The sequence below is a fragment of the Hemibagrus wyckioides genome, linkage group LG13 (assembly GCF_019097595.1).
Source record: "Hemibagrus wyckioides isolate EC202008001 linkage group LG13, SWU_Hwy_1.0, whole genome shotgun sequence".
Taxonomy (NCBI): domain Eukaryota; kingdom Metazoa; phylum Chordata; class Actinopteri; order Siluriformes; family Bagridae; genus Hemibagrus; species Hemibagrus wyckioides.
In genome coordinates this window covers 25,056,041-25,068,073 of record NC_080722.1, presented here as the reverse complement: position 1 = coordinate 25,068,073, position 12,033 = coordinate 25,056,041, and the positions used below count along the sequence as shown (strand labels likewise).

Genomic DNA, 12,033 nt, shown 5'->3' with positions numbered 1-12,033 from the left:
ACACACACACACACACACACACACACACACACACACACACGGACACACAAACAGAAAAAAACACAGAGAGACAGACACAAAGACAGACAGACAGACACAAACATGGAGATGCAGACATATAAACACACACACACACACGAAAATCAGCACTCTGTTTTGTTGTAATGAATTTCTTCAGTGTTGTTAGATTTGACCACACGAGCTCAAGAAATATCACGTCATATTTCACTGAAGAGATTTTCTTCTATATGCTACAGAGTTAAACACACACACACACACACACACACACACGGCAAACATCTCATTCCGCAGCATTACTGAGGATGAGTTAAAGATGCAGTTTGTCCTGACTCTTAAACCCGAGTCTCTGATCTTTAACAGCATTCGGACAGTAAAAAGGTCAAATATAAAAATAACGACTAGCCTATGATGACTAGTCTGATGTCTACGTTCCAGAGCTCTCCTACCTGGCCAGGACTCCATGCACTGCACACACAAACACACACACACGGGCAGGCGTGCGTTCAGTCCGAGGCGTCCGGTGGAGGCAGAGCGCCTCGCTCCTCCTTACTGTGTGCTGCCTCGCTCGAGCTGGGCCCGTTCATGGTCACGCTGCGACTGCGGCCCGTCAGCTTCCAGAGCTCGCTGGCAAACGACACACACTTCCTCTTGTCCTCTCGTCCAATCTACAACACACACACCCACACACACACAGAGGTCATGTTACGCTTATTATATTTATGAACAGGCTGCAGGTTTTGGTCTCATACCTGCTCCTTGAGCCTGAGGATGAACTTTCCCGGGCCTTTCCACTTGCTCTGAGCCTGGAACACACACTCATGGTCAGGCAGCACACGCTGACTGGGTTTGGCTGAAGACACCTTCTTCCCTGGAGCTTCTCGTCCCACCTCCTCCATCAGCACATAATCGCTGGGGTTGGGGTTGTTCAGGATGCTGACGGAGTACTTGGCTTTGCTCAGCGCCTGTGGTCAGACATGACACAAGGATTAGTATTAATCCCGCGTGCATGTTCTTACCAAATGATGGACGCTCCACACGGTTCTGACCTGCTGAATGATGTCCTGCGCAGTGCTGTAGCGTGGAGCTTTAATAACCGTGCGAGGCTGCTCTGGAGAAACATCATGAACCTGAACAAAGAACACGTCATCTTCTGCTCCGCTGTTTACTTCCTCGAATCTTTCCATCACCGCCTTCTTCTCATTCAAATTCTGCCAATACAGCACAGGGAGGACCGGGTTTTACACACGCAACACGGATCACCACGGTTCTGGCACTGATTCTATCAAAGCCGCTTAGATTTGCCTTCGTCTTATTCTTCTTATTCCCTTCCTCCCTAGTGTTTTGGAAACTAATGATCAGCTAAAACACACACACAAGGACTCGAGTACGGTTCAACTGCAACCCAACTCACACCACCTCCTACAGGAAGTCTCAGGTTCAGTACCATGCTGCACTTCCTGGTCCACAAAACAGCAACTTCAGAACTTTTCTTTATAATAAACAGCCAGAGTGAAAGACTTCTTAGTCACATTGGAGAAAGTTGCAATTTAGTGAGTATCCAGCAGGGGGAGCAAGAGATATGTGAGAGATCTTTCTTTCTTTCTTTCTTTCTCTTTTCTCATTAATTATTTCTCTCTCTCTTTCTCAATCTTTCTTTCTCAATCTTTCTCTTTTCTTCTCTCTGTCTTTTTCTTCCTCTTTCTTTCTCTCTCACTTTCTTTCGTTCTCTCACTCTCCATCTTTCTCACTTTCTTTGCTCCTTTCTTTCCCTTTCGCTCTCTCTCTCTCTTTCTTTCTCTCTATTAATTTTTCTCTCTCTCTCTACTTCTTTCTCTCTCTCTCTCCTTTCTTTCTGTCTGTCTCTCTTTCATTCTTACTCTCTTTCTCACGCTTTCTTTCTCTCTCTATCTCTCTTTCTTTACTCCCCCCCACCACATGTTTTATATATTATTCTAGAATAATATATTTCTATATTTTTACAGGTTAGATTCTTGCTGATGAGAGCAATTTTATTTTATTTATTTATTTATTTATTTATTTAGAAACTCACACATTAAAAAAAATGAAATTAAATCCCTAACGGAAACGTAGCTCATGCTGATAAAGTCTGGAACATGGAGAGGGGGATTACAGAGCAGATGTCTGAGTCTCTCCTTCATTTCCCAATCAAAGTGTGAGGAAATCACCGAGGTATAAGTCGAGTGTTCTCACCATGGCTAATCGTGGTGAATAAACCTGGTCACTTTTACCTCCTCCTTGGCTTTGAGGCATATTCGACCCACGCAGCCGTCCTCAGGCTGCCAGCTGTGCAGCACACGGAGAACCCTCTCGTCAGACACTAGAGGTCGCTGCTGAGGAACCTTCTTCGCGTCACACTTCTCCTTCGACAGCGGTATCTTCTCCTCTGTCAGGAAGTAGTCGGCAACAGCGTCGGGAACCAGCTGGTGAACACACACACACACCATTTTCCTTGCTGTCTGTTGATTGTTACTTCCATGATGCAATGTAATTTCCTTTCCAGATGTGAAGGTAGAGGTCAGAACACATACAGAATATTCTACAGAATGTACCAGAAACATCTTCGTAACCATTAATGTTTTACTGAATTACGCTACAATCACTGGCTTGTATAAATGTATAGGTGTTTATACAGAAGGGGGACGAATTAAAAGGGGAAAAACCCGTGGCTCTCATTTATTTATTTTCCGCACATGCTTCGGCTCCACTTGACCCCTGAGAGGGAAAAAAGTCATTGCAGCTCAACAAATAACATATTCTGATTGATCACCTTCATCCTACAATGAAATGAAATTTCTCTCCTGATGGGAGGGGACCACTTTCCCCCCACCACACACACACACACACACACACACACACACACACACCGATTGGCTTAAACTCAGGAAACTAAATCACAATGTAAACCTGAGCTTTCACACTCATCACATGGGAAATTTCACCTGCTTCAATAAAAACACTCACTGAGGGTCTGTCCGGTTATTTATTGTTGTCTTGACTTGTGCTGGATGGATGGATGGATCCATTATTTATTTTATTTATCCATCTCTATCCATCTACCCAGCCATATCTGTCAATCAATCCTTCTGTCCTATACATTTATTCCTTGTGTATTCATCTATCCATCCATCTGAACCTTTGTATTTAACAGCCATCCATTTGTCTATATATCCATCTATTCCTGCATTCACCTGTCAGAAACATCACTAGAAAAAAAGAAATAGATGGAGAGGTCAAGGGTGCATCCACCCATCCATCCATGAGACTCACCATGTTGAGTAACTGCTTCACAGTGGTGTGTTCCTTCACTCTGATGACGGTGAAGGGTTCGGGTCCCGGAGCTCCGTGCACCGTCACTTTGTGCTGCTGCACCGCTCTCCTCTCCTCCGAGCTAAACAACTGAGAAAACAACACGACTCATCACCCAAGACTCGACACCATGCAGCATCAGATCACGCTCCATAACGTCTGATTTAATCATCAGCCCCGAGTTCAGCGACGCAGGAACAGAGTGTGAGAGTGGCGGGACTGCCAGTGCAGCACACTCCATGCCGATCTTTACCATTTCCTGTTTACATTCGGGCCTGGAATATCAGCGATGTGGGGATGAGTCGCATTCTTAAGCTGTTAAAACAATCAGAACCATTTCCAACACGTTTCCCTAAACACACTGTCCTGTTCCCTGGACATGTTTCATGGCTAACACTCCAAATGAATGAAAAATATTTCAGTAATTTTTTCCACCGTTCAGTGAACCGCTTTGACCTTTACATGATTACTACTAATTTAATTAATTACACCCAGCAAAGGAAATAAAATAAAATAAAATAATGGCTGCTGAGAGAATGTCATTAGTAATAATTTGTGAAAAAGGAAATGAATGGTGGGCTTGTGGGAGACGGACAGACAAGCAGACAGATAGACAGACAGATAAACTAATAGACAGATCAACAGACAGATAGACAGGCAAGTAGACTCAGACAGATAAACAGATAAATAGACAGCCGGATAGATAGATAGATCTAAATCAAATAAAATAATGGCTGCTGAAAGAATGTCATTAGTAATAATTAGTGAATTGTGGGAGATAGACAGACAGAAAAACAGATAGATAGATAGATAGATAGACAGACACACAGAGATAGATAGATAGATAGACAGTCAGACTGACAGAAAGACATAAACTAACAGACAGATAGATAGACAGATAGACAGAGAGAAAGACAAACTGACTGACAGAAAAACAGAGATACACTAACAAACAGATCAACAGACTGATAAATATAAAGACAGACAGACAGGTACAGAGACGGACGGACAGATAGATAGATAAATCTAAATAAAATAAAATAATGGCTGCTTAAAGAATGTCATTAGTAATAATTAGTGAAAAGGAAATGAATTAAAAGGAGAGTTAAAAACATAAAGGCTACAAATTGATTCCAGGGTGCAAGTAAAAAGTGGCTCTCATGACGGATTCTTACCGCAGCGGCCGGTCTCACGGCTCCATCAGGACTTTCCTCTGTCCTGCGGCTGAACATGAAGAGGGTGGAGACCTCCAGTGCCTCGTTGTGCTGATTCCTCAGCTGCAGGTGTCTGTATCCTGAGGGAAGCGAGCATGAGCAGATGCATCACTACAACTCTGATAAGATTCTAGAACTACAGAAAATCTCATCCGCTCTGTAGAGATGGTAGCGTTTCTGACCGGGTTTGAGTGCCTTCAGCGGCAGGATCCTCTGCGCCGTGACCTGCGAGCTGTTGTTCTCCACTACAGCCAGGCGCAGGAATGTCATGTCCTCAAAGTGCACCTGGAAGGTGAAGCTCTCGCTCCACATGGGGTTAAGTGTGTTGCGGTGGATGGGTTTGGTGCGGAAGTGGCAGGCATCAGCCGGCAAACCGAGTACCTCCACCTCCACGCAGGGGCTGCCGCTGCTGTTCCCAGGGCACACATTCTGCCCAGATACCACCTGGTGCACACGGATAGCAAGTTATTACCACTACTGGATGACAGGGAGGTAAAATAAACAGACATTTATATAACGTGCCTCAGGAATAACACAAAGCTGTAGCACTTTGTTTACACCCTACACAACAAATCCTTGCTGCTGAGAGACCGGTTTCTTACCACACTACCAAATAAGCCAATCCAATACATGGCATTAGCTTCAGTGATCGCTAAACTGATCTCCGAGCCAGCATTACACTGAATGCTCTACCAGTTAAGATAAGATAATGGAATTCAGAGGGCTTTCTGGGGAAACCACATTAGTGCATGCATGCTGGCATGACTCATGCATACAGATCATGCTAACAGTATCAGTGTCCTCATATCAGTGTCCACCCCTTCAGCTCCCTGCTCTCGTACACCCAAAGGAACCGTTTAAGGAACACGACTACGGTGTTGCCTCAGAATTCCTCCAGATCTCAATCCGATTGAGTATCCCCGAGATGTGATCGACCAGCATGTAGGCTCCACCTCACAACTTTGAGAATTAAAGGATCTGCTGTAGCGTCTTGGTACCGCAGCACACCATCAGAGGTCCTGTAAAGTCCATGTCATGATGGATCAGAGCTGTTGTGGTGGCACAAGAAGATCAGTGTATAGAAATATCCATACAATGTCTACCACATTATATTGAAGCTGAACTTACAGAAAGGGCAAAAGTAATTGGACGAACTAAAAATCATAAATCTGATACTTTCATCCCCAGTGAAGCTCTGCCAGGCCTTTAGTCCATCCTGGAGCACTTTGAAGCTCTTTTCTTTGCCTTATAAAAAAAAGTTTTAGGCTGCTTTAGAAATACGTTTCTGATCGTTCTCCATCTGCACTCTGAAGCTCCATCCAATGACTACAGAAGCGTTTGTCTGATCAGATCATGAGCTCTTCTCCAGATGATGATGTACACAGCCTTTTTTGGCAACCTCTAACCCGGTCTTCCTGTATTTGAGGCTTCACCATGGTTTACATCTTAAGCTAATCTCTCCATATGGTGAAGTTTTCTCTTGATTGTTGACAGATACACCTAGCTCCTGGAGCATGTTCTTAATGTTCATGTTGATGTTCACCAGAGAAGGAATACTTGGGTGAATCTACTCCAGTTGTTTTGCGAGTTTTTTCCCCCAGGTCTTTTGATGTTCATGAGCTCATCATGGCGTTCTTTCTTTTCACGAATAGTCGATTTAGCCACATTATTTTTAGCTTAATGATGGTTTGCTTCACTGTGAGAGTGCCTGGTAGCCCCGCCCCTTTTCTATCACGTAAGCAAAGCTGCGATTGTTGAGTGTCCATCATTCCAGACTTTTTTTTTTTTTAAATCATCTAGACAGACCTGACTGTAACGATAGATTTTCATTAAAACCATTTTTAGTTTTTATATCTTTATGGGGACCCAAATTCACTGTAATATCTTGGAGATTTAATATTTTTTTACTGAGGTTACTGATGTCAAGGTTAGGGTTAGAGTTATTTGTAGACATATTAATCATTAGTGGAAGGTCAGATAGATAGCAAGACGTATGTTCTTACAGTAATCGTGTAGGAAGTAGGGCTCATGTGCTCCAGGTCTCGCTCCAGTGGGCTGAACTGCTGGTACAGATGGCAGGTACGATCCCATAACACAGGAGGCTTCAGGACAAAGCCACAGTGACCGTTCACCTCGAACAGAGCAGCGTTCAGCTGCATGGGCAGATCTGCATGTGCACAAGAACAAATTTTTCCATTTACAAATTTTTCTCCTAATTTTCCAATTCCTCCTAGCTTAGCTCAGGCATAGTCTAGCACATGCTTCATCTGAGACACACAAATCAACCACAGCCAAATAATTCAGAGGAAAGTGCAATCTGCCCTCTTCCATATACCAGAGCTTCCACACACTTATGCTGCAGTGAGGGAGTGAATAACGTCACGCCTCCCACCTACAGAGCAGACTTTCTTGAATTTGTGAAATTTCTGTTTGCTCAGGAACATAATATTTTCCATATTCCAATTGCAAGTTAAAGAAACTGAAATTTTATTCAAACAGTCAACCATCATTGATTAAGATAGATGATAGAGGTCAAAGCTGCTGGTCACTCACCGTCAGTCTGGTAGTTGAGTGCAACGAGTTGGATGCCGTGCAGCCAGAAGCAGAGCGGATTGGGGTTGGCGGAGTCGATGCGAGTGGCCGCAGGGTAGGTGCGGAGCAGCTGGCGCTCCGTGTGTCCGATCAGCTTGGCGGAGTAACGGCGACACAGGCGCTTGGCGGCGTTCTCGTTCACCGATGATATGTGGTAGCACTTGGGTGTGCGGATGATGGCGCTCAGGGAAGGCGGCGTACCTGTTGCCGACATCGTCTGCTCCTCCCAGCTGGCCCTCGTGCCGTCCATACCGGCTGAGAGGAAACAGGACGCAGCACAGGGTAGTGATGACAAAAATGGATCAGAGAGAAAGAGAAATTTAATCAAGCAAAGGAGAAAACCCTTTCCACGCCATATAGAGCTCTGAAAACTAGTTCTGAAAAGAGATAGGGGAGAAATCAGCATTTAAAGATTTCGTTCCAATTCATGTGGAAAAATCTCGACTAGAAAAAGCAGAACTCTGACATATCCTACAAGCTATGAATCATATCAGCACCATCCTTGGCACTACCCGTGGCATAGCTGAGCTGGCACTACGCAGGTCAAGTGGACAGCTACTGCATTCTAGTCTCTTGAGCACATAAATGGTCTGAATGCTGATGTCCAAAATGGGATCAAGTGAATGGAAATTCCTATCTGCGCGTTTACTCGTGCCAAGAGCCACTTCCTGGAAGCATGCTGTGAGAGAGGACTGCTGTTTTTTTTTGCTTTTGGGGGATTTTAAAGGGGTGGAAAAGTTAAGCGCTCGTTTCCCAGGGGTGCTCTAAGTGGGTGTTCTGTTTCCTGTGTGAGCCGTGCACAGTGCACCAGTACCTTTCCCCGAGCCGCGCACCAGCGTCACCGGCTCACCAGGGCTCCCACGGACTGGGGTGTTGCCAAAGATGGATTTTCGACTTTTGCGCTCCTTTCCTCTGCTAGAGCCTGATGGGGAGAGGGTGGAGAGGCCTGGTTCCCACACACACACACACACACACACACACACACAGAGAGACACACACACAGGAGCGTTAGGGTTGGAGCTGGAGGGCACTGGTCTCCTCAGGCTCCCACCAGATTAGAGCTGCTTGTTTGTTTAGCCTGTGCTCAGGGGACTGATGATATTTCCATTCAAGTTGAGCACCTGATTCTAATTTAACGCCATGGGAGACTCTACTGTCTTTTCCCGCTCGCTCTGCAGCTAGCGCAGGATCAGAACTCGCTACACAGCCTTTGCTTAGCTGTTTGTATGAACGAGAGGAAACGTCTGAAATGTATACAGATATGTGGGAAGTCATTTTTAATGTTGAACAGATAAGATATCTTTACTTTAGTCTCCATACCAGGGACAAAGCTTTCAATAAGCGTTCAGGATTCTGAAGTTTCTGACCAGAAAAGTAAACAAACTATCTGAAAGACTCCAGAGCTTGTGGGTGGAGCTTCAGAAGCGGATAAATCTCAACACTGATAATTTGGGGAATTTTATTTTTATTTAACGTGATTTTGTATTGATAATCTTTAAGAATTTAAGGGTTCAGATTGTATTTTTACTAAATTACAGCGGTCATTTTTTCTTAGTTTTTTTTGTGATTTTGATTTTTCTGCCTTTTTTTAAAAAAAATGTGTGATGACAGTTTTTTCCGTGCTTTTTCATCGAAAACTACTCAACTTGGTGAAGTTTTTCCAGCACAGGATTCCTACCAGTGTTTGACGCACATGAATGGAAGAGGAATCTGGCTGAATTTGTGTTTTGATAACGAATATCGTGGAGTTTTTTATGCTATTGTGTTCATTTCTGGTAGGAACTGAGTGAGACTGGGAGAGTGTTATATTCACATAATGACTAATCACCTGGGAATTTGATTGCTTGGCAGTAGATGACGAGGTCCGAGAGTTCCTGTGCAATCTGCCTGCTTTCTTTCTCGTTCTGTGGCAGATAAAACTCCTCCCCCAGCTCCATGTCAAACATCTGCACAGAGTAAAGAAGAAAAGAATAAAGATTGTATGGCATCCTGTACACCAGAGACAGAGAGAGAGAGAGAGAGAGCACCCACCTTTCCTTTACTCCCTGCTTTCTTTATCCTCTTGGGCATCTCATCATTGGACTCGTACTGCAGCTTTTCGGTTGAAGATTTCCCCTCGGGTTTGTCATCCAGGATGTTATCTGCACATGAACATGGGAGAATTAATGTGTTGGTGTTGTGTTGTGCGTCACACAGGTGCTCACACAGACACACAAAGCGGAAGCACACATTTCCCTTCACATCAGAGTTCAAAGCAATAACGACGCCCGGTGAGGCAGATACAACACACAAACATTTAAAAAAAAAAAAGAAAAGAAAAGAAAAGAAAAAGGTTTGCTTGAAAGTTTTCTGATTGTGATTGGATCGCATGCTGGGCTGGGTCCCTGGGGGTGTGTCGGGTGGGAATGGGCAAAGCGAAAGGAAAGAATCCCTCGTCTCTTTTTCGGAGAAGGAGCACGGCGGGGCCTGAGAAACCAGATGGCTTTGTTTTTATTCTCCGATGAGCCAGTGCCGCTAGCAAGGTCACATCGCTTTCAAAAGAGTGTGGACAGAAAGGACAGGGAAGGGGTAGGGGAAGGGGGCAGAGCATGGGGGGGGGGGTAATGTTTGCAGACCACACCAGCAGTTTGAGCTTTAGTCACAACACTGCTTTTTAGCCTTTTAAAGCAAACACACCAGCTTGTATATTCCTTCACCTGTGCTAAACAGGGCACACACATACACACACACACACAAAGGGTTTACCTTCCAGGCTATAAGAGGCAGTGGAAGCATTGAGGACATCAGCTATGAGAGGGGAGAGATGAAAAGAAAAAGGGCAAGGGAGACAAAAGGAAGGCAGGAAGGAAGACGATTAAGATAAAACTCCACATGCTTCGGTATAAAGACGTGTTTCTATGTAGCACAAAGGAAAAAGACCAAAGGGAAAAAGGAAAGGGTCAGGAAATTCTAAACGGACCTGTCAGAACCGACTGCTAAAAATGAAAGTGTAAAATCAAACCTACCGTCGGACAGGGACTCGTAGTCGTAATCATACTCATCTTCCTCCTCTTCTTCCTCTTCGTTGTTGCCAAGAGAAGCGGCGGCAACCGTGCAGTTATTGGCCTGCGCTTGCATGTGCGCTAGCTGGAGGGCCTGAAAAATAACGAAAATCCAATCTGTTCGTCTTTATTGAGCTCAGTGGCGTATTCCATAAGGATTCAAGCTCAAACCCGACTTCCCGATAAGACAGAGCGTGTTAAATGATGAGCTTCGATTGCATGATGTCTTTAAAGGTCATTATTCAGACCGAGGGCTTCCGATACAGCGTGGTATTTACAGGAAGAAGACAAAACGAGGTCAGAGAGCAGCCTCAGGATTAACACTTGCACAATGTTTTAAATTCTTAAAGTAGACAGTAAAATATTGCTGGAAGAAAAGATTTTTTTCCCCAAAAAATTATGGGAAGCTCTTTTATCCTCAGCAATCAGATTCCACAATAACCAGTACCTCTTACTCCACTGAGTCACACACACAGATATGTAGATAAACACACACACACACACACACACACATACATTATATATATATATATATATATATAATACATATTATACACACATACATACACATATTCACTCATACACGCACACACAGTTATACAGTACTCTCATATACATACTGAATTATTTTATTGTTTCAATTATTTATCATATCTATTTATCATATCCTGTTTCTTTACACTACTTCCTTTATTAATTTAATAGTTATGTCTCATCTCTCACACATTCTCAATAACCATCACACTTTGACCAGTGAACATCTATCTACCTTCTGCTTCAGAATGTCCACAGGGGCCTGATGTGCCTTCAGTTTCTTGTTCTTGAGTAAGATCTTGCCCCTTAGCTGCCACGGTGAAGGGAGCAGTGGGTCGTCCGAGAAATCACTCTCAAACAGAAACTTGGTTACCAGCTTGTCTCCGAACACCATCTTCGAACGAGACACAGACGAGGAACGTCACATCACGCCGTGAGAATTTTACAATCGGATAAAAAAAAAAAAAACAGAGGGGTGAAACACGATGTACCTTGAAGATCTCGGCCATTTTGCGCTGCTGAGGCAGAGAGCAGTGGTTCTCGATGGACAGGATCACGGGCATCTCGGAGTTCACGAACGCAGAGCGGTTGATGGCTTCCACCACATCCTTTAGAAACAAAAACAGAATCAATATTAAAAAGATTGTGAGAGCTTCAAGAACCAGGAGCAGCTGGCAGCTCTCTAAAAACACACCTTGAAGGGGATTTTGGTGGTTAGCGTGTGCCCGTGGTAAATAACTGGCATGCCGTCATCGCCGTCCCAGCAGTCCAGCTCCACGCTCCGGCATCCCTGCAACAGCACCTGCAAAGTACGCATTATATACACCGAGTATATTATCTAGAAAAGCAGGAGATATTTAGTGCTAGATTTTGAGTATTAGCCATATGGACATTGAGCTATGATGCAGAGCCCCTGAAGCAGAGAGGGCCTTACTCAACTGCCCAACAGTGGAGCTTGGTGGTTCTGGGGCTTGAACTCTGATCCTCCAATCAACAACCCAGAGCCTTCACTATTTGAACTACCACTGCCCCACCATTTGAACCACCATTGCCCCCCAATAACAGAGCATGGCTTATGCATTCAACCTGGCATTACACTGGGCCCTTGGGCTCTGTAGCCGTAGACTCTAACCACTAGAATACGGTTGGGTGGACAGTGGTTAGGGCAGTGCTGGTTAAGGCTCTGGGTTACTGATCAGAAGGTCAGGGTTACAAGCTAAACCACTTAGCTGCCACTATTGGGCCATTGAGCAAGGCCCTTAAGACTTTTCTGCTTCAGAGTGCTGACCCCAACTTCTTAACCT

The 12,033-nt window shown here is 44.4% G+C and overlaps 1 protein-coding gene across 9 annotated transcripts in view; it reads right to left on the bottom strand.

The window, feature by feature from the left end:
- Positions 1-12,033, bottom strand: part of plce1 (phospholipase C, epsilon 1) — a 76,514-nt gene that overhangs the window by 1,942 nt on the left and 62,539 nt on the right. For 7 of the 9 annotated variants that reach the window (XR_009206315.1, XR_009206316.1, XR_009206320.1 and 4 more), the window contains 17 exons: positions 11,424-11,531; positions 11,221-11,337; positions 10,965-11,123; positions 10,160-10,289; positions 9,900-9,941; positions 9,186-9,295; positions 8,983-9,100; positions 7,969-8,100; positions 7,116-7,409; positions 6,566-6,729; positions 4,745-5,006; positions 4,524-4,642; positions 3,310-3,438; positions 2,271-2,462; positions 1,068-1,229; positions 771-983; positions 468-686 (listed from right to left, as the gene is read on the bottom strand). Coding sequence is in view for 1 of the 9 variants with exons in the window: in XM_058405922.1 (XP_058261905.1) it covers positions 525-686; positions 771-983; positions 1,068-1,229; positions 2,271-2,462; positions 3,310-3,438; positions 4,524-4,642; positions 4,745-5,006; positions 6,566-6,729; positions 7,116-7,409; positions 7,969-8,100; positions 8,983-9,100; positions 9,186-9,295; positions 9,900-9,941; positions 10,160-10,289; positions 10,965-11,123; positions 11,221-11,337; positions 11,424-11,531 (2,613 nt within the window). In the remaining 8 variants the exon portion in view is untranslated. Of the gene's footprint in view, positions 1-4; positions 687-770; positions 984-1,067; positions 1,230-2,270; positions 2,463-3,309; positions 3,439-4,523; positions 4,643-4,744; positions 5,007-6,565; positions 6,730-7,115; positions 7,410-7,968; positions 8,101-8,982; positions 9,101-9,185; positions 9,296-9,899; positions 9,942-10,159; positions 10,290-10,964; positions 11,124-11,220; positions 11,338-11,423; positions 11,532-12,033 lie in introns of those variants that run through there. The other 2 variants (XM_058405922.1, XR_009206317.1) reach the window with 2 other exon arrangements.